This window comes from Stegodyphus dumicola, chromosome 1, assembly GCF_044657685.1.
Source record: "Stegodyphus dumicola isolate Sdum_Otavi_A_Nest chromosome 1, ASM4465768v1".
Lineage (NCBI taxonomy): Eukaryota > Metazoa > Arthropoda > Arachnida > Araneae > Eresidae > Stegodyphus > Stegodyphus dumicola.
In genome coordinates, this window is record NC_140768.1 from 283413723 (window position 1) to 283440681 (window position 26959).

Below are 26959 nucleotides of genomic sequence, written 5' to 3' on the forward strand. Positions count from 1 at the left end.
TTAAAAAACTCACCCCCGCTCCCGTTCCCGCTCTGCTCTCTCTTGTTCCCGTTCTGATCTCTCTTGTTCACGTTCCCTCTTTGCTCTCTCTTGTTCCCATTCTGCTATTTCTTCTGCTTTTCTCTGCTCAGCCGCAGCCCAAATTCTTGCCGCGTATTCTTTCGCAGCTTCTTCTTCATAGTCCTCGGCATTTAGAATAGCCTGCCTAATTTCTCTTACTCTATTTGCCTGAGACACATTTATTTCAAACTCCTCCGCTAACTCCAATAGCAGAGCTTTAGTAAATTTCCTCATAAACTCACCCATTATGGAAAATTAAAGAAAAATGACCTACCCCGAAATACAATAACACAAAAATAACAACAGGTCTATCTCTCCAAAACTGAATAATTCCCTAACAATTCTGAACACAAATTGCCTTACAACACTTAATGATAATACCTATGCCTACATACAAAGCGTATATAAAAAAATGCTAATTAAGAGGGAACCTTTTCCTGCTCTATATCAACTATATAAATATTGTCCTCTAACTCTGGACTGATTTAACTAAATTTTTCTAAAGCATACCGTTACAATACTTCATACAATTTAAACAGTTACTAAAACAATAGAACAAACAATTTAATTTCAATTAGCAACAGTAACCACAAGAAAACACCAGAAAACTTTTGATCCCCCAAAACAGAACTATATCCAAAATAAACCTAGTCTTGAATAACTGGCATAACTTCTCCAAAATCACAAAATGGTACTCACCAATTTTGAAGATGCCTTCGATTGACTCTCCTGGCACTACTTGGATAATCTTCCGGGAAATTTCACTATTTTGCGGCACTAGATCACGCTTCCTCCGGCGTTCCCTTCTGACACACTGTCACTTGTCACTGAAGAGGCTTCGACCCGCGAACTGTCCTTGCACGCAAAATTAGATCGTTCTTGAAGAGAAGAAAGTCTTGACTGTTCACATAAAACTCAAGTTCACAGGCGAAAAAGTCCGTTCCTAAATTTACTCTCAGGAACAATCCCTAAAAGCTGCCACCAACTTTTAATATTTACTGCTGTGGTGTAGTGGCCGAAACCGCTATGCAAACCCTGGGTTGTGACATCAGGTTGAAAACAAAACACAGCATAATAAAATTTATTGAATGCTAAAAAAAATGGCTACATACCATTCGACAAGAGAGAAACTTACTATTTTCAAAAATCAAATTCTATACATTTTACGTGCGAGAGCAATTCATGGCTCTCGAGCTTGCGTTCTTAACATTGCCAACGATTTAATTATTTTAATAAAGACTATTTTAACAACTATTGAAAACGTGTTTGTAAGTTAAAAAATAATAATTTTCAGCTTATTCTCACGAGACATCCTTGTCCATATTAATCTTCAGTCTCTTCTTCTTTTATGTGACCTTATCACAGTACAAATTCGATGTTCCACAATTACAGGGCTGTTACTAATTAAAGTTATAATTTTGATTAACATATCTCTCTCTATACATATATATATACACATATGTTTAATTTTCAATAGACATGATTCTCATATTTTAATAATTTATAATACTGACATATTTCATTACACATTGTATTTTTACATTCTATAATAATTAAAAATGATTGTTATGATAAATTAAAATTGCAAATGGCAAAATCAAAAAAGTAATTTAATAACAACCTATAGCATAAATGAATGATACAGAAATTACCATTGGAAAATTTCTGTTTGAATGTTTTAATTTGCATCAGTCAGTTTCAAATAATAAATAAACTGCTCACAAATTTCATTGCTTATGTAAATATTGCCTTAGTTAATTTTCTTAGTCAGCCTTATTAGAGAAACACTTAAACTACATTTGAAAGAAAAACTCAAAACTTTTTTCTTTGCAACCATTGCTAGAGAGGATTTGTTTTTTCAGTTCCTGATTTTAAAGATACGTGTAAGATTTTAAACTCGTTTTATAACTACCAGTAAATCTTACAATTCAGTTTGATTGTTGATTTTCCACTAATTACTCCAAATAGATTGTAGGCAATTCGATACTCACATTTTCTTTTTCTTCTCTTAGAGAAGAAACTTGCAGTTCAAGGGCTGTCAATTTCCCATGAAGAATATTGTTTTCATGTCTAACATCTGATATTACTTTATGAGCATTTTGCAGATTAGAAGTCAGGTGATCTTTTCCCTCTGTTAAAAAAAAAAAAAAAAAAAAAAAAAAAAAAAAAAAGCACAGTTATTAAAAAAATTCTATTAATTCCCTCTCCCACAGATCAGCAAGTTGAATTTAGTTATTACCATAATACCTAAAAGGGAACATAAAGTAGCCTCTTTTTAATATGAAATACAAGCCCCAAAATAAATAAAAACTAAATTTTCTTTACATTGGACAAAGAAATACTTTAGTACATATGATGACGAGTATAAAAACTAAGAGTCCAATAAGGGAGGGAAAAATTAAGGGAAACTTAAAATAAATACTAATAAGTGAATGAACATAAATTTATAAAATTATGAAAACTTGCGTAAAAAACAGAAAATCAAATAATTTTAAATATTCTGTACATTATTTTAAAATTCCTTAAGCAATCATGTTTTTTATCATAAATTTAATATTAGAGTTATTTATACAGAAATGACTGAAAATAATATTTCATGACAGTACAATAGAGTATTCAATAGAGTCAAATAACAAGGAAGCTTGATATATTTATGATTAATATATGGTAATTTCTATTAAAAAGGGGCAGATTTTCTAGTACTTATCATGATAAAACTACACCCTTTTGTTGAATGAAAAAAATTAAATATTAAAATTTACCTAAAATAATACACTACTGAGAATCTGAAATATCAAGATAAAACAAAATTGAATTAAATAAAAATTATAAAAACGGCGACCTTACACTGGTTTTAAAGTAATAAGAAATTTGTTACCAGTTAGAAAGTTAATGGAAGAGGAAATAATTTCTGTTTTAGACGTTGTGTAAGAAATAAAAAAAAAAATATGAAAAGGAGATTTTTATAGATCATGTGCATGTGTCTGTGCATTTATATGTGTGTAAACACATGTATATATATCCACATACATCCTTATATACATGCATACATACTTTTTTTAATCCGATCCCAATAACAGAAGAGTACCCTAATTTATTATATAGATTAATAGGAATAAGAGATTAAATAATATTCTTTACAAAATTCATTTACAAATTTATATCATGAATAATAAAAAAAAGTCATGCCCTATATATATTTTTGACATTGGAAATCGATTGTTTGATTTCGTTACTTAAGTGTCTGCACTTTTATAATCCTTGATATAAATTGCACATAAATATTGTAAAGAAGTTTAATTAATCTCTTGTTCCCATTAAAATATGCCATAAATTATTTTTTGCTTTTGGCTTATTAAGAATTTTATAAGTTTTGAATAAAAGCTTATGTTATAAAACTTTAAAAATTTTTATCTTCTTAATCTTAATAACTCATTTTCAATGAAAATTTTCAATTAAAAATCATTTTTCAAAAATGAATAAAATTTTTTTTTTTTACTTCCAATAAAGTAAATGAATAACAATGAATACTATTTTTTTTTTACTTCCAATAAATGTCTCAAATAATCGAAAACATTTTCTGATTTATCACTCAGAAATCGGAAGTTATGTTAAAAATATCATACAAATTTCAATTAAAAGAATATTTTACGTCAATGCAAACGTTAAAGTTTTCACTTTTGCAGTTTGTCTTGCAAATGAAAATATGTGCAAAAATTGTGTCAACATTAAATTAAAAAAAAATTTAATTAATTTAATAAAAATTTAAAAAAATTTAATGGAATTTTATAAAATTTGTTTTACTATATTGTATTACCATCCGCAATCAATATGTTTACAAAATTTGAACTCGTTAGCTTATCAGGAAGTAATATAAAAATCTTCTGCTCATAGCCCCAAATCGACCTTCTGTTCATAGCCCTAAATACCAAGAGTTAACTAAATATGTGCTACTTCTTTGCAGAAATATTATGCTGTTTGAAAGAGGCCATCAGAAGAAATTTCGCATATTTTTAATTATTTATATAGCTACTTATACTTCGTGCATTTTGCAGCAATTCTTTCATTTAAAATCTTGTTTCGAAATCTTCTACCCTAATTTAGAGTGATAGTTGTCGTAGTATGAGGATTAGGGTCATTTAAATATAACAAAGCATATGAGAGCTATGGGCCTTCGTGGAACTGGGTTACACATGTAGAAAACCACGAAAAACAAATAGGCAGGAATCACGTCTCTGAGAAACAGAACTGATTATTTTCCTTTAATCTGAAACAAATAAGATAGAAAACAGCGCTTTTCGGAAGAGCTGTATTCAGTATACGAAATTTATTTAAAATAAGCTGTAAGCTTTAAGTACAGTTTTTGTACAAGCAAATAGTAGTTTACCTATGCTAACTGCCCCAGTGGATTGGCTGCCTCATTGTCGGCAGAAAAAAAGAAAGTAGTTTAGCTTTCGTATGTAACTAACATGCTGACCAGCAGATCACCCTGTATCATTCTCTATTAATTCATTAAATGAAGACTGGATCATCAGATAAATTTTGGTTCTTCCAGTGCCAGTTACAAATCGTACAGCTGTTCAATAACATTTACACTATATCATTAACGTTGCATATTGCTAAAATGTACTTGTTCTTTAAAGTCCTTGATCTGTTCTAAAAATGGTACAGCAGAAGTTTCAGAAATGAAGTACAATTTAAAACTACTTAACTTTTTATGCGTATAAAAAAGTAAAACTGTTTAAAATGCATATCGTTTAACATTTCTTGTTTTATTTGGAATAATATTTCAAAACTAGAACTCGTGTTGGTTATGACCCAAGCAGTACTTAACAAGATAAAGAGCCGTAGTCTGATAATGCTAGGATCATGCATTCAGTTTTCGTCGCTTTAATAAAATCTATTATGATACTTATGCTGGTAATTATAAACTGCATTTATGTATACAGAACTATGATATACACAGAATATATGCTTTTTATGCTCTGACAAATTTTGTCAAGATACCAATTTACTTATGTTGGTAATTTATAAACTGCACTTATGTATACAGAACTATGATGAATACACTAATATCACAGAATATATGCTTTTTATGCTCTGACAAATTTTGTCAAGATACCAATTTTTAGTTCATATACAAGTCGTAAATTCCCTAGCCAGATTCCATTTTTACATAAATAGATGCATAAAGGACATAATGGAACAGTTAATTATATTTTTTATTCTTTTACAAAATTTAATTCTTTTAGTTATAATTTTTAAAGGTAAACAATATTCTGTTAAGATATAATATACAAATTATTACTAATAATAATTTATATCCTAATATTTATATCCTACTTTAATAATATTTATATTCTAATTTATATCACTTAAAACAGAATTGGAAAACTCATTCAAATCATATTTAATCAAAACATTTTACACAGTTTTGGAAAAAAGGAATTTTGGGGTTTGTTTGATTTTTAACGGTGAATTCAATCATTAAAACATTTTTACCGTGTTTCCTCATCCATATAAAATTAGCAAAATAATTTACTAAATAATTTTTAGAATGTAATAGTATTCTTGTTTATCTTTTGTTATATGACTAAAAATAAATAAAAAAGTGGCTGGTATTCAATATTTATTTTTATTTAATTATTTAATTACAAATGCTTGGCTATTGGTACTTAAGACATAGTCTTTCCATATTATCACTTTTGCATTAGGCCTTGAAATCATGTTAAGGTCCTAATAGAATTCGGAAAATCCTATGATTGCATAAAACTGCGGGAGGTGCTAATAATGACAAATTTTAAATGAAAATAGAAATTTATTTAAATTGACTATAATTATTCTCATATTCTATATCATTTCAGTACTATAATTTCAGTTATTAGCTTAAATACTGCAAGCAATTATTATTTTCTGCCACACAAAGTAGATTCCGATAGTGCTCTCCACCAATAAGAACCATTCTGACATTCTCTTAGAATTCACCAACAAGTACCGTGTTCTCTCCTGAATTTACTCACCATTTATAGAAGACATTTCCAACATTGCCTCTTGCATAGACACCGTACTACAGCACAACCAGACCTCAAAAGTAATCATAAGAAGAGACTTCAATGTCCACAACATATGCTGGGATACCCCTCTAATGACTACAAGGGCATCGATTTAGAATATTATATCGATAGTAAAAACTTCTGCCTCCTGAATCAACACACATCCATCTTTGACAGTGGTCATGATAGAGACAGATTTAACCCATAAACCACCAAAACTACAAGGAATGTTTCTTTTCTCATGAAAATAATAACAAATATTATATTAAGCATTTATAACATAAATTTACATTGAAAATAAAAAAAATGCTCTTACCTGTGGAAAACGTGAGTGTTGCGGAATAAGACTATGGATGTTTAGTGAGTAGGATTGTAATCGTGTGATGTTTCTTTTGAGTGGAGCGCAGGATTACTTTTTAGCTGTATAACGTTTTATAAATCTACAAATCACTTTACTTGTAATTAATTTAATATTAAAATATACATTGTATTTCTTTTACAAATACAGATTATCTCAATTGAAAGATTCAATCATGAAAAGCTTGATTACAATCATGATGTAAAGCTACATTACATACTTTGCATCTATAAACCGTCTGGCTATGGTACTCTTTACAACAAAGTCTTTTGTTATCAATGGACATTACGATAAAATGTCTACCATCTCCATGCAATGGTTTTTGAATACTGAATTTACTAGGTCTTCCTGTTGCTGATCTATTTCTGGCTAATTCTACACTCTTAATAGGAGTTTGCAAAAGGAATAATGCATTCTTGTGTCTGAAATCTAAAAGAGATTTTATATTTCCAGTAGTAAAAAGTGGTGATATTTAGTAAGTTTATATACACTCTCACCTCATATAACTTATCAGTATTGTCAAATGCAAATTCTGCTTCATATTTCTGTACTGCAAACATGATATCGATTCTCATACAACAGGAACAGAAATGTCCTTATCAAAAGACCAATACATTTTTTCTTGAGATAAAGAATAATATCCTGTAAGCAATAATATTCCAATAAATCTTCTCATATAGGCTTCCAATGCAATAAATTCTGGGTTCTTTTTTTTTTTCTGAGCATATATATTTGTCTGTTCAACGAGAAGAGAGTAAATGGCTAAACCGAAACGAAAATCGAAAATCTGTGCACTAGTTTTACTTTGTATTTTGTCTTTTATAATTTCTCTTCTATCTCTTTCTTCATGCTCTTCCTGAGACATAACTAACAGTTCCTTTTTTATCCACTTCAAGTTTTCAATCTTCTGCTTTTTAAACTTTTTAGTGTGACTATAACTGATTTTAGAAGGCTGAAACTTACTTCTTACGTGAATTTCAACTTCCTCAGCAGTATCATTTGCTAAAATATCATTATCATTATTTAAAACATTGCCATTCCTTTCTTCTTCATCACTAGTTTCTGTAATTTCTGGGGGGAACAACAACAATATCAGTTTCATTCTGGTCATTATTAACATTATCATCATCTGTTTCTTCATCAAAAAATCTTTCAAGGGCTTCTTCTAATGTAAGATACCTCATTCTAGGCATTTTTTAAACAACCAGAACATGAACAAGAACATCGAAAGGAATGAGTGAAAAAGTAGATTGACTACCCTTTTCCTGCTGACGTTGTGTCAGCGCAACACCTGTTGCTTCCCAACACAAATATAAACATCTGACTGATGTAATGTTCTGATAAACGGTGACCTTGACTAAAAATAGATCACTCATAAAGACGGCGATTCTTTCGTTAAATATTTTCAGCAAAAATACCCGATCGCAAATTTTGCTTAAAGTATGAGATTAATTATTATAAACAAAATGATTATTGAAGGCAAATATTTTTTTACAGAAATAATCTTCATAATATTCCCTACACAAAATCATCTGCTGGTATAATTTATCTTAGGTAGTTATATTTATATACGCATTTATTTTGACCGTTGCATCAATGCAACACCAGCGGCTAATGGGTTAACCCTTTCCAAACGGGTGGTCAACAATCTCATACACAACTGGACAGTACATGATGATATCAGTGCATCTGACCACAAGTATATTACTTTTACCATCGAGACCTCTATAGAAATTTCCATCATCAGGCATTGTAAATTGCAAAAAAACTAAAATAGTTCCACTAAAATGTAAGCTTCATTTGCTACTGGCCTCAAAACTAATGAGCTTCATGATTGTACCCACAATGATGCTTTGGACACATACACAGATCACCTGTTATGAGACATCCAAACTACTTGTGAGGAAATTCTCCCGACTAGGAGCACAAAATGTATTGTGTTGCTTAATTGGTGGACAAAGGAGTTATGCAGAATGCAAAAATAATGCTGTTCACTTCACCGGAAAATCCGTAGCAGCTCACCAGAGGAAAAAAAAAAGCAAGACAATTGCAATTCCAACAAGCAAGAGCAGTGTACAAGAGAAGTATGCTGTCTTCTAAATGCAGAAGCTAGCAGCAGTTTGTACTACCAACTCTGATACTTACGGAACACTGCACAAGACAGCAACAAGCAAAATATTCACCCCTTCTCAAATTTGCAATCAGCTCAGCTCCCCTGCTACAGAAAGTGTTACATCAGCATTCTCATAGATGCTAGCTTTCCTACAGACGATGCTTCCAAAAACACAGATTCCCGATCTCGGACTCGACCCTGCAATTCCAGCAACATCACATGATGTGCCCTTCATTAATAAGGACCACAAATTAGGACTGCTATTCCTCCTTATCTGCTTTGAGAACATGAAGTGTCCTGACTAGACAGTGAGTTTGACGACAAATTATGTCCTATGGAGTGTAGAAGAGACATCAAGATGAGAAGGGTTTAATTACCCTTTATTTTCCACGATATTACAGGCGCTCCCGCACTTTGGGATACAAAGATCAAACACTTGTGGTCTGAATGTAAAAATATAAGAACTACTAACTAACTAAATTTAAATAAGAGCTAACTTTGAATACTTTACACAAATGACTAACACTAAGACTGGCCTTTCAAATTATTACGTATGTAGTACACAAACTGCAGAAAACTACAATATGTCTTAAATATCAAGAGGACTAAACGTCTGGCCTTAAAGGCATACAGCAACTGACTGAAAGCTCGCGTGAAGTATAGGGGCAAGAAGGCTCACTCTCTCCCCATCTAACTGTTCTTGGCGAAAAGCCATACTTAAGCATTAGCAAGTAAAATTTGCATACACGATTTAATGTATTTATTCTGGCCAGAAGTGGAAAATAAGAGAGGATAGTAAAGTTTTAAAACAAAATAAATGTTAGTCAACTTAAGATCCTAACACACCTTCCACTTTCTTCCCAAGAGACGAGCCCTGGAGCTCGTTTCTTGGGAACGTTTTTCACCATAATATTATCAAGATAGCAACTCTCTCTCACCCAGATTTCTTTTTGACATACTAGCATTTCATCCCTTTCCAAAAGCTTTTAAATCTGGACAAGTTGTCTTTTACACTAAGAAAAATAAAGAAAAAACAGTCTCTTCCTCATTATGGCCCATCTCTTTACTTTTTGCGCTAGGGAAGACTTACATGAGGTTGCTCATCAATAGATAAAAACACCACATAGAAAACACAAATTACTTAAATCCATGACAATTTGGATTCAAGAAAATCCACTACCCATGCACTAGCAGAATTTCAAGCAGCAATTCAAAACAACAGAGAGCAGAAACAGCACTCAATTGTCATCTCCCTAAATGTAAAGGGAGCTTTTGACTCCATATGGTGGCCTGCTATCAAGCAGGCACTTAGGGATGCCCAGTGTTCAACTTATCTACACAAGACTTTTTGCAACTATCTTGCAGACAGAGAACTTCTCATCTCTACCAACAATGGCATCATACGACAACCACAAGTCAGAGGCTGCCCTCAAGGTTCATACTCTGGAAATTCACATTCAACGAAGTGATCAGTCACCCCTGGCCATTGTATGCAAAACTAGAAGAATATGCAGATGACGTCACCTTTGTCATTAGCAAGAATACTCAAAATGAATTTGAGCAATGTGGTATGGAAGTATGCAACATCTTTGCAAATTTATGCCACAGTATTAAATTAACAATCTCCGAGACCAAATGTACAGTGCTGCTCATTCCTAAAAAGAGAAAGAATCCAGTCAAGAAACAATGTTTTCCTGCCAATGGCAAAAAATTAAATTTTGCTATGAAGTCAGATTTACGGCTTGTGTGGGATAAAGGCTACCTCACATAGCATACCTTAAAAAAAAAAAAAAAACACCTCAAGCCATTGCAAACAAAATATATCGATTTCAGGGTGCTACTTGGTAAGTAACCCTCGCTTCCAAAATGTACTGTATAAAACAGTAATTGAAAAAATAGTTATTTATGCCGTAGCCATCTGGGCATCACCAATGGAAGGATACAGAATTAAACAGTTACTCTCAGTACAACAGCCATTTGCCCCACCATAACAAGAGCCTTCCAAACAACTTCCACAGAAGCACTCAACGTTTTAGCCAGCCTGCTTTCCCTCCACATCAGTGTTGAGCAAAAGTCAGTGCTAGTGAAGTTACTCCTTCTGCAACAGGAAACAACCTACCATGGCTCCACTTTCGCAATGCCAGAGTTTGCCTACGATGTACTGCCTCCCACCCCCATCCAGCAGACAGAGGAAAAGGCATCGAAGTTATACATACACAGCATAGTGGCTCAGAGCTGACCTCAGCCATCGTCACAGATGGCTCAAAATCTGATACAGGTGTACAAAGTGCTCTGTAGAAAGTGCCTAAATCTGTACAAACATATCACTGGAAGAGTCGGAGAACATAACAGCATCTTCCAGGCAGAGGCCTTAGCCTTGGAGCAAGCAGTTTGCTATGCCATTACACAGAATCTCCAAAATATGCAAATAATCTCAGACAGCTAGCCTGCAGCTAGAAGCGATCCACAATCCTTCACAACCAGTAAAGTCTGTACAACAATTACTTCACAACAACACGTATCTGAACATCATGCTTCATTGGATCAAAGTACACTGGGGGGGGGAAGACAGTTCTATATCTCCTATTCTACTGGGCAGATAGATGAAATTCAAATTGTGTTTTTTCTGTCTCGAAAGTGTGACTTAGGATATGTATTAGATTTACATACAGCATTGTTCAAATATAGGTATTTTGACACAAAATTGGACTTTTTCTGAAATGATATGCCAATTTTTTCCTATATTTCGATTCTACAACTCAAATTATGCTAAAGTGCCACGTTTTGTAAAAATTGCACGAGTAGCTTTTAAAAAATTAGCTTCTCAATATTAATTCAATTTGGTATGTATTTATTAATATCTCTTTTTTTGTGAAACTTATTTGATTCCTTCCTACACAGTTTGAAATTTAGGTTTATTCCAAATAAAATTCACCTATCTGTTATGATTTGTTTTTAAAATTTGTATTTTTTAAATAATTTTTATACATTTTTCAAAAAAGCTTTTGAACTATAACCTATAAAATTTTTACAATCATCTTAAAGTAGATGCATTTCTAAGCATACCTGCAAAAAATTAGAGATTTTAATTCAAAATTTCCGAAGATACATGTAAATTTATATATTGGCATGTTTTGAAATTTGCAATGTTTGTTGAAAGCGATAATAACAAAAATGTGGTGTACGCACTTTGTTATAATTATTTGAAAGTAGGAATGATGCGACTTTTTTTTCCACTCCTGCACTATGGAAGGGAAAGGAAAATAGGTTTCTATATAGTAAGAAGTTCACCAAGTGAATTATTCTTGGCTCAAACTGAAAAAAAAATGCGCAAAGTTAAATTTTTGAATTTTTCCATAAATTTCGCACGAAGTTTTACAAAATTTAATATTTAGGCATAATTTGAGTCGTAGAATCGAAATATGGAAAAGAATTGGCATGTTATTGCAGAAAAAGGTCCCATTTTGTGTCAAAATACCTATATTTGAACAATGCTATATATAAATCTAATACGTATGCCAAGTCGCGCTTTCGAGACATGAAAAACGCAATTTAAATTTCGTCAATCAGCCCAGTAAAACCTTTTTTCCCCCGCAGTGTACATGCAGTACATGTGGGGAATAAGCTCGCTGATTTTCTAGCCAAAGAAGCAGCTTCTAGTATAGGGGCAACCCAGTGCCACCTTCCGGCACCTAGATGCTATCTTAAGTGCTGTATTCTGAACATTTCCCTACAAAAATGGCAAACAGAATGGGACAAAAGTGGCAAAGGGCATTGTATGCATGATTTTCTTCCAAATATCTGCATAAATAGACTCTACTCTGCCTCACAACTTACTAGATATATCAGTGGACATGGCCCATTCCCTGAGTATTTCTTCACCCTAGCCATCATGAACTCGGTCGAACCTTTGCATTTGCAGAGCACAAGGAAGTCCCGAAAACTACGTCACAGAATATCCACTAACCGAAAGGTTCCATATCAGAATGCCTGGTGGTGGTGAGAGTGCCAATGAGTGCCACTAGAGACAGAATTGCAGCAACAGTAAAATGAGCAATTAATTAAGCATTCAAACAGTAACATATATAAGTATTCAAGCTTATATGAATTTATGTATTCAAGCCTATATGAATTTACATATTCAATATAAACTATTGAAATTTATAGGTACTTTATATATCCAAGAATTATTGTGTATATAATAATTCTTGGATATATAAAGTAGCCAATAACTTACATAAATATATATGTCAACAACCATATTCAAATACTCATATAATTAATATATATAGGTTAATGTAATCAATTTATCAAGTGTTTTTATTGCAGTCAAGTATTCAAGTATATAACTAGCATTCAAGATTATAAACAGTATTCATTTAACATAATCGCGTATCTATTATATCAATGCATGTAAGTACTCAAATAATGCAAGCTCCCAAATAATGAATGTAAACAAGTTTAATGTATTCAGGTATCTTACTGTATTCAAGCTCTCAAGTACATAACTAACATATCCCTGTAACTCAATCATGTAGCCAATGTATTAATGTATTTAATTGATGGATTATATTTAATGTAGTAGTGCAAGTATTTGATGTATTTAAGAATTATGGCAGCATGTGCCCAAGGGCATCACCAATGCATATTAACAGCTAACACTTATACGTTATTCATATAGCTAATGTATTAAAGTATTTAATTGACAGATCACATTTAATGTAGTATTGCAAGTATTTGATGTATTTAAGAATAATTAGCATTATTGTTACAAGTATTTGAAGTATTTCAGAATTATAGCAGCATGAACCCAAGAGCAACGCCAATGCATTTTAAAAGCTAATGCTTATATATTTATGCAGCTAACGCATTCATGTAATATCATCCATGTCCTTGTCTGTTCATGCGATTTTACAGAGAAGCAAATGCATTTCCAAGGCAGGCTTCCTGGGACTTGAGACAGCTGCCAGTTCAAGGTAGTGGAGGGTGTAGGACAAATACCTATTTCCTTTGTTAGGTACCGAGTGTCCCCGTCCTCCATCACCTGTTAAAGATGATTGACCATTTCATGATTTTTGATCAGAGTCGACAGTTGCATTGATACCCCTTTATCTCTCTTTAAGAATATCAAAGATAATCAAAACATAAAAAGACAAAAGCAATCTTCAAAGCAAAGAAAATTAATGAAACACTTTCTGTATATTACCTTCTAGAACTGTGATTTGTGACTTCAGGGAACTGATTTCATGTTTAACATTTTCTCTGTAAATTATTTCTTCTCGTGTTCTTTCTTCCAGTTCTTTACTTTTTGTTTCATATAATATTTTAAGCTTTACATACTCATCTTCTAGAGCTAAAAATTATAATTGACAAGATGATAAATATATTAATATTTGTAAAATTGTATTTGAATTAAAAAAGAGTAATTTGCTCCAGAACTTTATAATTTTAATACTGGAAGAGCTAAGACATTATGAAATTAAAATAAATATGGGATTTCCTTTCTTAACATAATGCACCTAACCCTCGATTTACATGGAACACAATTTCTGCCCAAAACCCTGTAAATCAACATCTTGGATTTTGCTATGTAAAACAGTGTAAAGCAAAAAGCACACAACATGTGCATAATTTAGTTATTTATTTACATAAAAAAATAAGTCATCTTAAAATAAATAGCAGTTATACTTCGTTTAAGTTATACTTTGTTCATAAAATAGAAAATATATGTAGGTAATAGAAGTACATATTTAATTTATTTTACATTAGGAAAATATAAGATCATTCAAAAAATTATTATGAGTTTAATCACTGTCATCACTTTCATGAACTAGTCTTTTATTCTTGATTGGTGTGATATGACTTTCATCAATTGAGTGTTCTGGATAAGATTCTGCTTCAATGGTTGACGAATTAGGGAAGATCTCAGCTCAACAAGACTTTGTAGTGAAATTCGTAATTAGCAATTGCCTAGATTTATTCTTCCTAAACCTTTGTAAACCTTCTCGTATTGATTTAAGCACTTACTAAGCTCCCATCAGAATCGGACAGCTAGTTCAACATTCATGTCATATTGAAAAAAATGATTACAGTCAAAAGTCGTTAATTCGGACACCCATAATCCGGAATGATCTATAATCTGGACCTCAAAGCTTAAAACTTTCTGCGCATGCGCCGCGTTGACACATGCACATAGGCGTTTACGCGTGTGCGTAAGACCTTTACGACTGCACATATGGGTGTGCGCAAGCGCAGAATACGTTTTCGTGTGCGCGTTTAATGTATAACGGATGGTATAAGCTAAAATTATCTAATTATCTATTTCAGTTAATGTTAATGATTGCGTTGTTCCTTAATCTTCGAATTGGATCCGGCTTATTATTTTTTGCAGACTGTAAGAGCAATTTTATAAAAGTAAGCTTGAACTTTCGATTATGTCAAATAGAATTTCCGATGCTGGAGCTCCCAAAGGATCTACAAAACGAAAGTATGTTTCGATGTCCATCAAACAAAAAGTTTAAATGCTGCAAAAAATGGATAATAAGGCATATCCTTTGTTTATCTAACCATTCCGAAATCTGTTTATCAATTTCACGCTGCTCTGTGGGGGGGGGGGGGGACGTCGCGGCGCGCAATGAACTGGAAGTTGATCTGTCAGCATTATCGTTATCTTCAGGGCAGATGTTTTTATTTTATTCGGCTTATAATTCTTTACTAAATGTAGTATTTCATCTTGATGTACTCCGTCTTTGATATGAATTAAATCAAATTCCTCGTCATTATAAATATCACGAATACAAATCAAATAGTTTTCTGGTTGCAATTTTCTAATTTCGGCTATGCGAAATGTTAAAGTAAACAAATAAATATTAAGCTTTTTTTTTTTTTTTTTTTTTTTTTTTGTAAATTTTGATACATTTAGATCATAATTGCTCATTATTTTATAAATTACGGTTTCATATTTTTAATTTTATAATTTCTGCATGCCATCTTACCAGATTTAAACTGATGATCTATAATCCGGAAAAATCGTCGAAGTCTCGACGATTCCAACAGACAATATCTGCTGTCCAACGAAGACAACTTCTTCAATATCTGCCTGAGCTCAATCCTCAAAACCTTCTCCTATAGTTTGGACTAATTTAGTGATCTGAGAATATTCATGCTCTAATGGTAATCTATCATTCTCATCATTAGCAGCATCTGCTTTCCAACACGCATTGAGTGTTGATTGTTTAATCTGAATATATGACAGTCCAGCATGCTTAACACCATCTAAGATTGTAAATTTCTTCCAAGCATCTATAAGAGTAAGAGATTCACCATTCTTCATTCGTTCTAAAATATACCAGAAGATTTGTTTGATATATAATGCCTTAAAGTCAAAATTATTCCTTGATCTAACGGCTGTAATAAGGAAGTTGTATTTATTGTTAAAAAGACAACTTCTACATTTCCATGTTGTAAATCTTGAGGATGACCAGGTGCATTATCAATTAATAGATGAGCCTTAAAAGGCAATCAATTTTTATTTAAAATAATTTTTTGAAAGCTATGGCAGAGGCCCATGCTATCTCATTAGCCATCCAATAAACGAGAAGGTCATTTATGGTTATTCCTTTAAATGAGTGTGGTGTTTTTGATTTGTTAATAACCAATTGTTTCATTATATAATCACCTGAAGCGTTACAACAGAAAAGAATTATTATACAACTTTTCGCTACCTTATGCCCACTAGCTGATTTTCAAGCTTTAGCTTATATAGGCTCTTCCAGGCATCTTTTCTCTGGAACAACCCGGACTCATCGGCATTGAAGATCTGATCAGAAGTACAGGAGTTGGCAGCAATAATTTCAGCAAATTTTACTGGATATTGTTGTGTTGCATCTGAATCAGCAGATGCTTTTTCTCCTTTCAATTTTAGATTATGTAAAGAGAGTCTTTGTATAAATCTCTCAAACCAACCATGAATTGAGGGAAAAGATACTTTTATCTGACCACCAATGGTGACTGACTAGTATCAATTGGAATACGTTTCTTATTTTGGTCTTCTATCCATATCACTAATGTTCTCATATTTTCCATTGTATCATCTCTTACATATATTTTTATTTTTAAAGAAATAACTTTTCTTTTTTTTAACGTTTTTTTTTCAAAACTTTTGGAAGTATAAAACCTTAAAAAATGACATAAATTATAAAAATGCCCCCAAAAATATAAATGTTAAAAACTTACCACTAAACATTCAAATATGTAGATAAAAATGATGCAAGCTTTGCAGCTAAAATACTGATACTGCATTAGTTCACATGAACCAAACAGCTTTACTGTTGTGAAATACATATACACACTAGGAGGATTCCCCGTTTACAACATGGGGAATCCCCATCCTTGTTGTTGCCACCAGTGTTACCAAAGGAATGAGATTCAAAAATGACTTCAAATATATGTATTTGTGTATATGCAGCTGAATATGCATTTTTATGCAGCTGAATATGCATTTATATACAGCTGAATATGCATTTTTACCAAGTTTTTGAAAGCTGTTAATTTTTAAATCATGTAAAATGAGTACCATGCAAAATCGAGGGATAGGTGTATTCCTAAAATAAGTAGAATATAAGCAACTTGACAGTCAGATAATTTAATAATTATTAAAAAAGGAAGATGTTTTATACCTGCATTCTCAAAAAGGAAATACACTACCAAATGGGAAGGAAAAAGAAACTCAATGAACTGAAACAATCTTAGTAAATATCAATTATTGTAATGTTTCATATTACACAAATAGAAAAGATTCAATTTCATAAGATGGTAACAAAAAACTCTCATTTGAATGCAATAATACAGTTAATGTTAACCCTCTGAGCGGCACAGGATTTTAGATCCGTCATGAAGACCTGTATTTAAACAGCATTTATTAATTGAGTTTGTATAATTACTTATTTTAGTCTGTATTTTCATAAACTTACATTCATTAAGATGACATTTACATTATTAAAGAAAGTAAGAAAGGAAATATCTTTAATTATAAGCTAATATATGCCAAGTAGCAAAACTTCTGATGACCAGATAAAGCCGGTCATAATGCTCAGAGAGTTAATAACAGATTATATGTGCACAATAAATACATAATTTATATTTGGTACTGTTAAAACAACCCTTCTGTAGATGATATGTGTGCCTGGAAGAAATTTTTCTCAAGCCCCCTCTGATGTAGAAAATTGTGCTGACTTAAGGGTTAATAATATCCAAGACTTGCATACTTTTTCCACAGTGAAAATAAACGGCCAGAAAAAATGGAAGAAACTAATTTTGAACATATTTCCTGCTTATATTATTTTATTTATATTTCATTAATATACGAAAGCTTATATTGCAATTTAAATATTTTCATTTTCTGTATAATTTAAAAAACCTCATTTGTATGACAGCAATAATCTTTTCTTGAAACATGCATATTGTGGTCAGTGTGATTAATTAACTATTAAAAATCCATTAAAGTGAGTAATTTAAGAGAATTTATCACATAAATTGGTTGTTATTAATAATTTCAAACAACGAAAGATAAGTGTAATAATTTCCAATGTGTTGTTCAGTTTGAGATTTGCATCATGCATGAGTATGCTTTCCCCACATCATTTACTTATCATGCAAGTAGCTCGATATTTGCTCAGATGATATCTGTTGTGAGCACCCTAATTTATTTTTATTTGTTGGCAACAGCCAGACAAAAATAAGTTGGTCGTTTACTTTAGATGGAAACATCTGCATTTTTCAATATGCTCACAAATATTTTGAGACTGATAGTTTTGATTGTTTACTGTGTTGAATGTCAATTTGATGTTGCTTTCATTAGCATCTGCCAGTGCATATGATTGTTTTGAAATGTTCATAAATTTTATTCTATTTGCAAACACAATGGATGGAGATTTAAAATATATACAGTCACGTTTTACACATAATTTCAAGATGCTCAGATTTTTAAAAAATCATTAATTATTTACAAAAGAAAATAATAGTTCATTTTTTGCAAAACTTAATGTGAGTAAAAGGAAGACTTCTGGCAATTCACGAGTAATTTATCAATGACTATCAAACTATGACATTGTAAGAATTGTAATATTGGAAAATTCATCATTCCAGTTAAAAATGAAAAAGAATCAGTTACTTCTTATACTTTTGTGAAGAAGTAATTTTAATTAACTCATAAGATTCACATTGCAATCGGCCATGGAGGGCAAAACTGAATGATGAAAGAGGTTAAGACAAAGAACATCATAGTCGAAATTGTAACCATGTATTTAAATCTTTGTAAGCCTTGTTAAAAGAAAGAAAGAAAGAAAGAAAATGTCTTGCTGTTAAACCAATTAAAAGCAGCAAGTCGGATTTGAGGTGTCGAGGTGAATTCATCGGCATGCAATCATAAATGGACAGAAACTTTATAATGGTTTATTAAGAAACTTACTAAAATCTATTTAATTAACAATGTTAAAAACAAAACCAGCCAAGGTAACTACTTATCACCTATTGGATATGTTCACAATATTTGGAGCACTTAGCAAAGTGCCGATGGACAATAGTTTGGCAATAAAACTGTTAAAGAAGTTTGTGAATGAATTCAGAATTGTTTATGGAATGCCAAATTACAGTAAATTACAGTTGAAAGAGCAAACCAAGATACCGAAAAGACATTATCTTTTGGCTGGAAATAAACAATACAAAAAAGTGGTCAGAAGGAATAAAATTCATTCAATTTATGAAAAATAGAGTACATCACTCTGGATTAGATTACAATCCATATGCAGCTATAGTTGACTACATAGCTAAAGTAAGAAAAACCATACTGCCAGTCAATACTTTGTAAGGAATTACAAGTGACCAATATTTTCCTGTATTAAGAAATTACTTCTCAAAGGATCTGCCTTGAGCAATGTTTCCCAAGAGGGGAGTGGCTATTGGGGCACCACCAATCTGAGTGGTTTGCTTTCCTTCACGCGACAAAGCAGATGCTGGAGGTACATTGTTTTCCAACTCATAAAAACGTTCTCAGAAGCGAGGATTTTGCTTCACCTTCGAAATAAACCACAATGGTGTCATCTTGTTGGAGAAGGTTAGTGTGAGCACAACACATCATCAGAATGGTGATATACCTTACAATGCTGTGAAACTGGCAAATCTAACCTATGTAATAAGAAATCAGTAACTAATAATGTCAATTACGATAGCCAACTTCAGAGAGTCAAGGATGTCAAGGATGAGGATATAGGTGCAATGAGTGATGATAATATGGAAGACGAACTGGGTAATTCAAGTGAAGATTTAGAGGTAATAACTGCTGCAGGTTCAGTCAAAAACAGAAATAAAAGTGTTGGTCAAACAGAAGGAACACAACATAATTCTGTCACAGGAAAGACTGATGATGCAAAGAGGAAAGCAAACAGTTTTGTTAATGTTGAAATGGAAGATTGTGTTTGTGTGTGGGAGGGGGGGGGAGACTTTTCTTTTGCACTCAATAAAATCTCAAAAAATATTTAAGCTCTACACTCTGTTAAACAGTCACCAATTAAGCAAGAAGAAAAAATTTTACAGCTTTCAAAATTCAGATTTCTAACTGCAAATTTAGGAAAGGGTTGCACTCACACAGAAGAATGAAATTCCCTGATTTTCCCAGGTTTTCCAGCTGTATTTTAAGAGGATTCCAATCTATCCGCATAGTGTGTGTTGGCTGTTCTGAGAGGTAAATTAATTTTGGTACCACTTGAAAGCACAGAAATTAGCCAGTTACACATGACATATATATATATACACATATATAACCCGAAAGCATTACTATTATAACTATAGTAGGAATTGTTTCCTCCACTGAAGACTGAGATTAGAATCTGCCCAATCTGTATTAAAAAATTTCTTTTTTTGCAGACATTTCACAGCTAAACGAAAGAAAGAAGTCTATTTAATGATATTTTTAAATAAGTTCAGGTATTTTATGTTTATTTAGCAGCACATGTAAGAAATATGTGCGTGATAGTATGTCATCGTACTGCTAGAATTAGTTTCAGGCGTATGCCAGAGAAAATTGCTTGAAATCTTAAAGTATTATTAACTAAGAATAAATAAATTTAGTAGGAAGAAGCCACATTAAATAACACGAATAACATTAAAATAAAGTTAATTACTTAAGATTAAAAATTGAATTACATTAATCAACAATATATTGGTGAATATAGTTATATTAAATGGTTAGTCTAGATGAATGATCACTATTTTTTTATTTTACAGCAAAACGACAAACAAGTTATTTCAAGATTCTCTAGTAAAATCCTAGTATATGGTATGGCCTTGGCATGATTTTGAAAATTGCCAATACCAAAATGACCCATTTACTGCTCATCATATTGTCACCAAATCCCGTGTGTACCGTATACCTGGATTAAACCGATTTTGTTTTATACGAGAATAGGAAGGTATTTTCTTTCATTTCAACATGCACTGCATATGTGTGTCTCTCGATTATCAAGATTACTGAAAGCTTGCTTTGCCTTTCTAAAAGACAATCTGACTTTAGCTGTGAAAACTAGCTCTACACCAGCTGCCTGAATGACATTCACATGATACCATAATTCAACAAGAAAATGATCGCTTCTATCGTTGGTGCAAAAATTAGTTTTTTTTTTTTTAATCACCATATGAAATTCCCAGACTTTTCCAGATTTTGACTAAAGTATTTAAATTCTCTGATTTTTCCAGGTGGCATAGCAACCCTGGGAGGAGGATAAGTTCAGATAAGAGAAAGGTTAATAGTTTGAATATTGCTGTTTTAATTTTTAAAGAAAATGAAAACTTACATAAACTAGATATGGGATATAGCATTTTAAACCAACTCTACACAACGATGATTTCACTCTCTGCAAGGAAGTTTTTATTTCAGTTAATGAAGTTCCAGACATCAAAATAAGTCTCAGCAAATGTGTTAGCAAGAATTTTAATTTAAGTGGTTAAAGATTTCAGAAATGCAATTGTACAGGTGACTGTAATTAGTAACTAGATAAAATCCCATCAGACAAAAGCACACATGAACAAAGCCTATAAGAAGAACCTCACTGTTATAATTATCAATGTGAAAAATACCCACATAGAGATAAAAACGCTCATGAATAAAAGAACACATGATTTTTATTAATATATAATGCACTTATGATTGTTAAAATGGAATGTTTCAGTAAGTCTGTTTATATTTTTTTTTTCTGTTTTATATAGTCTGTATTTTATCATTAGTTTATTTCTTTATTTTATTTGGTCAATTACAAGCTTTCCTGGTTTCTGATTGAATTGTTGGGCACAATGCTTCAATGATAAATCTGAAAATTTATTTTACTTGTCAATTTATTATTTTTTATTAAAATATATTTATTTATTTTGGACGTGCATGTTAAAATTAAAAATACCAATGTAAAGCTCTACAAAAGCCATTTTTAATGTTATGTGGCTCAGATGAATTAAATATAGATTTCAGTAATTAGGATACAATAACATGCTGAACAAATATTAATTTGGAAATCAAACAACAAAAATCAGCGTTATATTTTTAAATTTTCACAGGACTAGTTTCGATGGTTTTACCAAACCATCATCCTCAGCTGGGGGAAAAAAAAAAAAAAAAAGCTGAGGATGATGGTTTGGTAAAACCATCGAAACTAATCCTGTGAAAATTTGAAAATATAATGCTGGTTTTTGTTGTTTGACTTCTAAATTAATACATTTCGGTATTAAAACATGGAAGAAAAGGAATCAAAGAAAATATTAGATTATTTTTAAAAACAGAATTAGATTAAACAGATTACTTAAAACAGAATATTTTTAAACCCTCTTTTAGTTCTTTAACAAAAATCTAAAGCAGTATCTTCAAGGATAAAATTCTAGGATAAAAACTTAAAAAGCTATTTTTACACTCATCTTTGTCTATAATTAATAAACACATCTGTTATTTTCATGATGATAATTTATACCCTATGGTGCCAAATATTAAATTATGATTCTAATTTTTAAACTTGAAGTAAAAATCAAGAATATTATCTTCTTTTAAAGAATGTGACTCTTTTTTTATTCTAGTTTCATGATAACTGCATGATTTTCTATCTTTTCTAAATAAAAATTGTTTTAGAATATTAAACTATTTGTAAATTTGTAGTAATTCCTTTAAGCACAGTTATTTTCTGATACATTAAATTCTTTTCAAATTTCATATATACTTTTGCTGTTTGAAAATTTGACGCAGGAAGCTAGTATCCAAATACACTATTCAATGTAATATAAGTTTCTTGAAAAGCTAGTCTGGGGCAAATTCTGTTCACATTCAACTGTCATCTTGATGACTGCTGCTTATGAACTCTTCTTAGGTGCTTGTGGTAATAGTTTCTAAATCTGTGTAATTCTGCTTTTAATTTAATTTATCGCTGTTTTATGTAATTCTCAATGTTTCATTATGGATGTTTCTTACATTTTAAATTTCATTATCTGTCGCTATTTTACATAATTTTCAGTACACCAACATTTTTTTTTTTTTTTTTTAATGGCTATTGTTTTTCTCATTTGAGGTTGGCAAAATGTTGGTCACCAAAAAGTGGCCCTCTATAGGAGGACTGTGTGGATAATACAAAAGCACCAGTAAAATTAGCAGCTATTAATCTATAAACTGATAAACTAATGATAAATATATTGAAAGTGAAATTAAAAAAAAAAAAAAAAAAAAAAAAAAACCTCTCAAGAGACACAAGCAAGTGTAACAAAGTTTAAGTTCTTGGGGCACTTTTAAGGAAAACTTGCTGGTATTCATGTGAACTCCTAGTATTTAGCAGTCTTAACCATTCATCCATTAGTGAGATCTAAAATTATAAAGAATAGTGTGTATTTAGACCTAACTTCTGAGTTTGTTAGAGTAATACTGAACATACAATATTGAATTATCAGCAGTCTTAACAACACACAAGGATCAAAACAAACTATTGCTCAGAGAAAATAAAAGCAATTAGAAACATTAAAATTGTGATTTTTTTATGCTTTAAACAATAACATATTTATTACTTGAATACTTGTTATACATATGAAATTCCTACTTGAGTTAGCAATTAAAAAATTATTTGTGCTATGTAACACTAAACAAATCTCAGGAAATTGTTCACTTCTTTTGTTTTAAATTGCCACTATATTGCACTGCTTGAAACTTTTTTTAATACTAATTATATTCAATTACAAGTAATATCAGAATCATTTCTCAGAAGTATAAACCAAAGCTGAAAAGAACTGTTTAGATAAAAGATACTTTATGCTTTGAGAATTCTGGCTTAAAAATACATTCTAAATGAATAAATTTATTTGAAAGAATGAAATATCACTGCAAAAAAAGCAAATTAGACCTTGATGTTTGAAAAGAAGCCAAGAATATACCTTTAAACCATAACAACTTATGAATGACAAATTGTACTTTTACTGATTTTCGTTTAAAATCAGACAGCAAAAAAAAAAAAAAAAAAAAAAAAAAAAAAAAAAAAAAAAAAACCTAGTTTTACTATCTAGATAACCGAGCAGCAGACACAACTCTGATTAGCATCTCGTCATGCAAATACAACTTTTAACATTCAGCTTTTAGATAAGCTTTCAAATGTCATTACAAATGATAAACATAATAAACAAAATTGAATCTTTTGAAAATGCAACTACTTTGAAGCAGATAAGAAGTCAATATCTGTGCTAGAGGTCATGCATATTATAGTTAATGCAGCAGAAGAATCTCTTAAAACACAGTTAAAAACTGTCTTAAATGAGGTTTTTATGTAAAAGAAACCTCACAGGAATTGCAGAGGATAATATTGAGGAAAAAAAAAAAAAACTGACTGTGTTAAAAGAAATGCAGAAGCTGACAGTGAAGGGATGCAGAAAACTGTGATAACATGTCAAAATTAATGATGTTTAGAAAGATATTGCAAATTGTAAGAAAATCTCTTGAACTAAAAGAAACATTGAAAATACAACCAGCAGTTTTATGAAATGGAAAAGCTGCTAAATAATACAAAACAAATAAGGATACAACAATTGTTAGTAAGAGTTTAAAATTTTCATCAAGTATGTAATTATAAAAATAATTTTATATAACTTTTTAAAATAAATTTAAAAATACATAAATAACTTAATTTTTGCTTTCATTTCTAATTATTATTTTAGAATTAGCTGTTCATTATTATTTTACAAGATAAATTTAAAACTTATATTTGTGACAGACAAATTGCCATTTACAGTCAATTAATAAATACTTGAAATAAGTGTTTGGTAATGTATATGTTGCAATAGATTGGAAACAGTTGATGGCACAGATGAATAATAAAACAGAGCCTTTTCAGGCCTAAAAAATAGTAACTGTTTACAGTATATTTAGTCTAAATTGTGCCATTTCAAAATTAATATGCATCATAAGATTATACAACATGCAGCAATGCACATAATTTTTCTGCAATCGGATTACATATATCACTTGAAACTGAAACTTTCTTACTCTATCTCTCACTCTTTTCTGAATGCACTGGAACTTCCTTTTTGCTTCACTCTTGCTAACACATGCCACTGGCTTCTCTTTATCATCTATTACTTGATGGTGTGCTCAGCTATAAAAAATGTAGGGTGCATATTGCCTCCATAATAATATAAATGAGATTATGTATCCTATTATGCCAATAATAAAGTTATGTTGAATCTATGGCTATATCTATCTGTAAGGTGTCATTGTTCTATTTACAAAGTAAAAACTCGCTAAGTTATTATAGTGCAATAAAACTCTCCAATCCAGCGATCTTACAGCTGTTGCCAAGTATAACATATATATGTAATAAAAACAAACTCAGAAGTAGTGACCAGCAGGAATTTTGAGGGTGTAGAGGTGTTGATTCCTAATGAATAGGAAACTGGAGGTGAAGGCAGATTAAATCTTCATTTTTTATTTCAGCAAACATGTTGTGGCCACAAACAAGTTGCACATTAATTGTGCCTATTCCAAAAAGCTTACGTTTTAGGTAAATTTGAAGCAAGGTAGAAGGAGCAGACAGGAAGCAGTCCAGCGAGGCCAAAACGTTCAAAAAGCGATATGCTCAGGGTGAAATCTTAATTTAGACTGATTTAGGTTTGATTCTCAATGCATTTTGTTGGATAGTTAATATTGCTGTAAAATTACTAGAGTACAAAGTCTTTAATACAGACGTCCATAATCCAGAATGATCTATAATCCGGACCTCAAAGCTACAAACTTTCTGCGCATTACCTTTACACATGCACATAATACGTTTACACATGCACATTTAATGTACAACGGACGGTAAGAGCTAGGCTAAAATGATCTAAATATCTATTTCAGTTAATGTTGCAGATTGCGTTGTTCTTTAAGCTTCTAAATGGATCTAGCTTATTATTTTTTGCAGACTGTTAGAGCAATTTTATAAAAAGTAAGCTTGAACTTTTGATTATGTCAAAAAGAGTTTCCGATGCTGGAGCTCCCAAAGGATTTACAAAGCGAAAGTATGTTTCAATGTCCATCAAACAAAAAGTGGAATTGCTGCAAAAAATGGAAAAAGGCATATCCTTTGTTTCTCTAACCATTCCGAAATCTGTTTATCAATTTCATGCTGCTCTGCGGGGGGGGACGTCGCGGCGCGCAATGAACTGGAAGTTGATCTGTCAGCACTATCGTTATCTTCAGGGCAGATTTTTTATTTTATTCGGCTTATAAATCCTTACTAAATATAGTATTTTATCTCGATGTACTCTGTCTTTCATATGATTTAAATCAAATTCCTCGTCATTATAAATATCACGAATACACATAAATAGTTTTCTGGTTGCAATTTTCTAATTTTGACTATGCGTAGTGTATGCTTTACGCATGCATGCGCTGAAAGAAATGTTTAATAAAGTAAACGAATATATATTAAGCTTTTTTTTTTGTAAATTTTGATACCCTTTAGATCATAATTGCTCTTTATTTCATAAATTACGGTTTCATATTTTTAATTTTATAATTTCTGCATACCATCTTAGCAGATTTAAATTGATGATCTATAATCCAGAAAAAACCCCTAATCCGAAATCGCGAAATCCCGAAGAGTCCGGATTAAAGACTTTGTACTGTATTGGCTGCTTGAGTTTTAGTTCCACTTACATCATCAGAATTGTAAGAGTCATATGACATGGATTAACCTAGAAATGACGCAGGGCAAATAGAGGTTACTATTTTTAGAATGCAGAAGGGACTTTAAGATGCTAATTTGATCTTTTACATATTCCTTATTTTTCTCATATATATGTATATACATGTACATATATACGTGCATA

At 31.4% G+C, this 26959-nt stretch overlaps 1 protein-coding gene across 1 annotated transcript in view; it reads right to left on the reverse strand.

Moving 5' to 3' along the window:
- Window positions 1-26959, reverse strand: part of LOC118195950 (uncharacterized) — a 162321-nt gene that overhangs the window by 89582 nt on the left and 45780 nt on the right. The window contains exons 6-7 of the mRNA XM_035367293.2: window positions 13791-13937; window positions 2052-2191 (exon numbers count right to left, since the gene is read on the reverse strand). Coding sequence (XP_035223184.1) covers window positions 2052-2191; window positions 13791-13937 — 287 coding nt within the window. The remainder of the gene's footprint in view (window positions 1-2051; window positions 2192-13790; window positions 13938-26959) is intronic.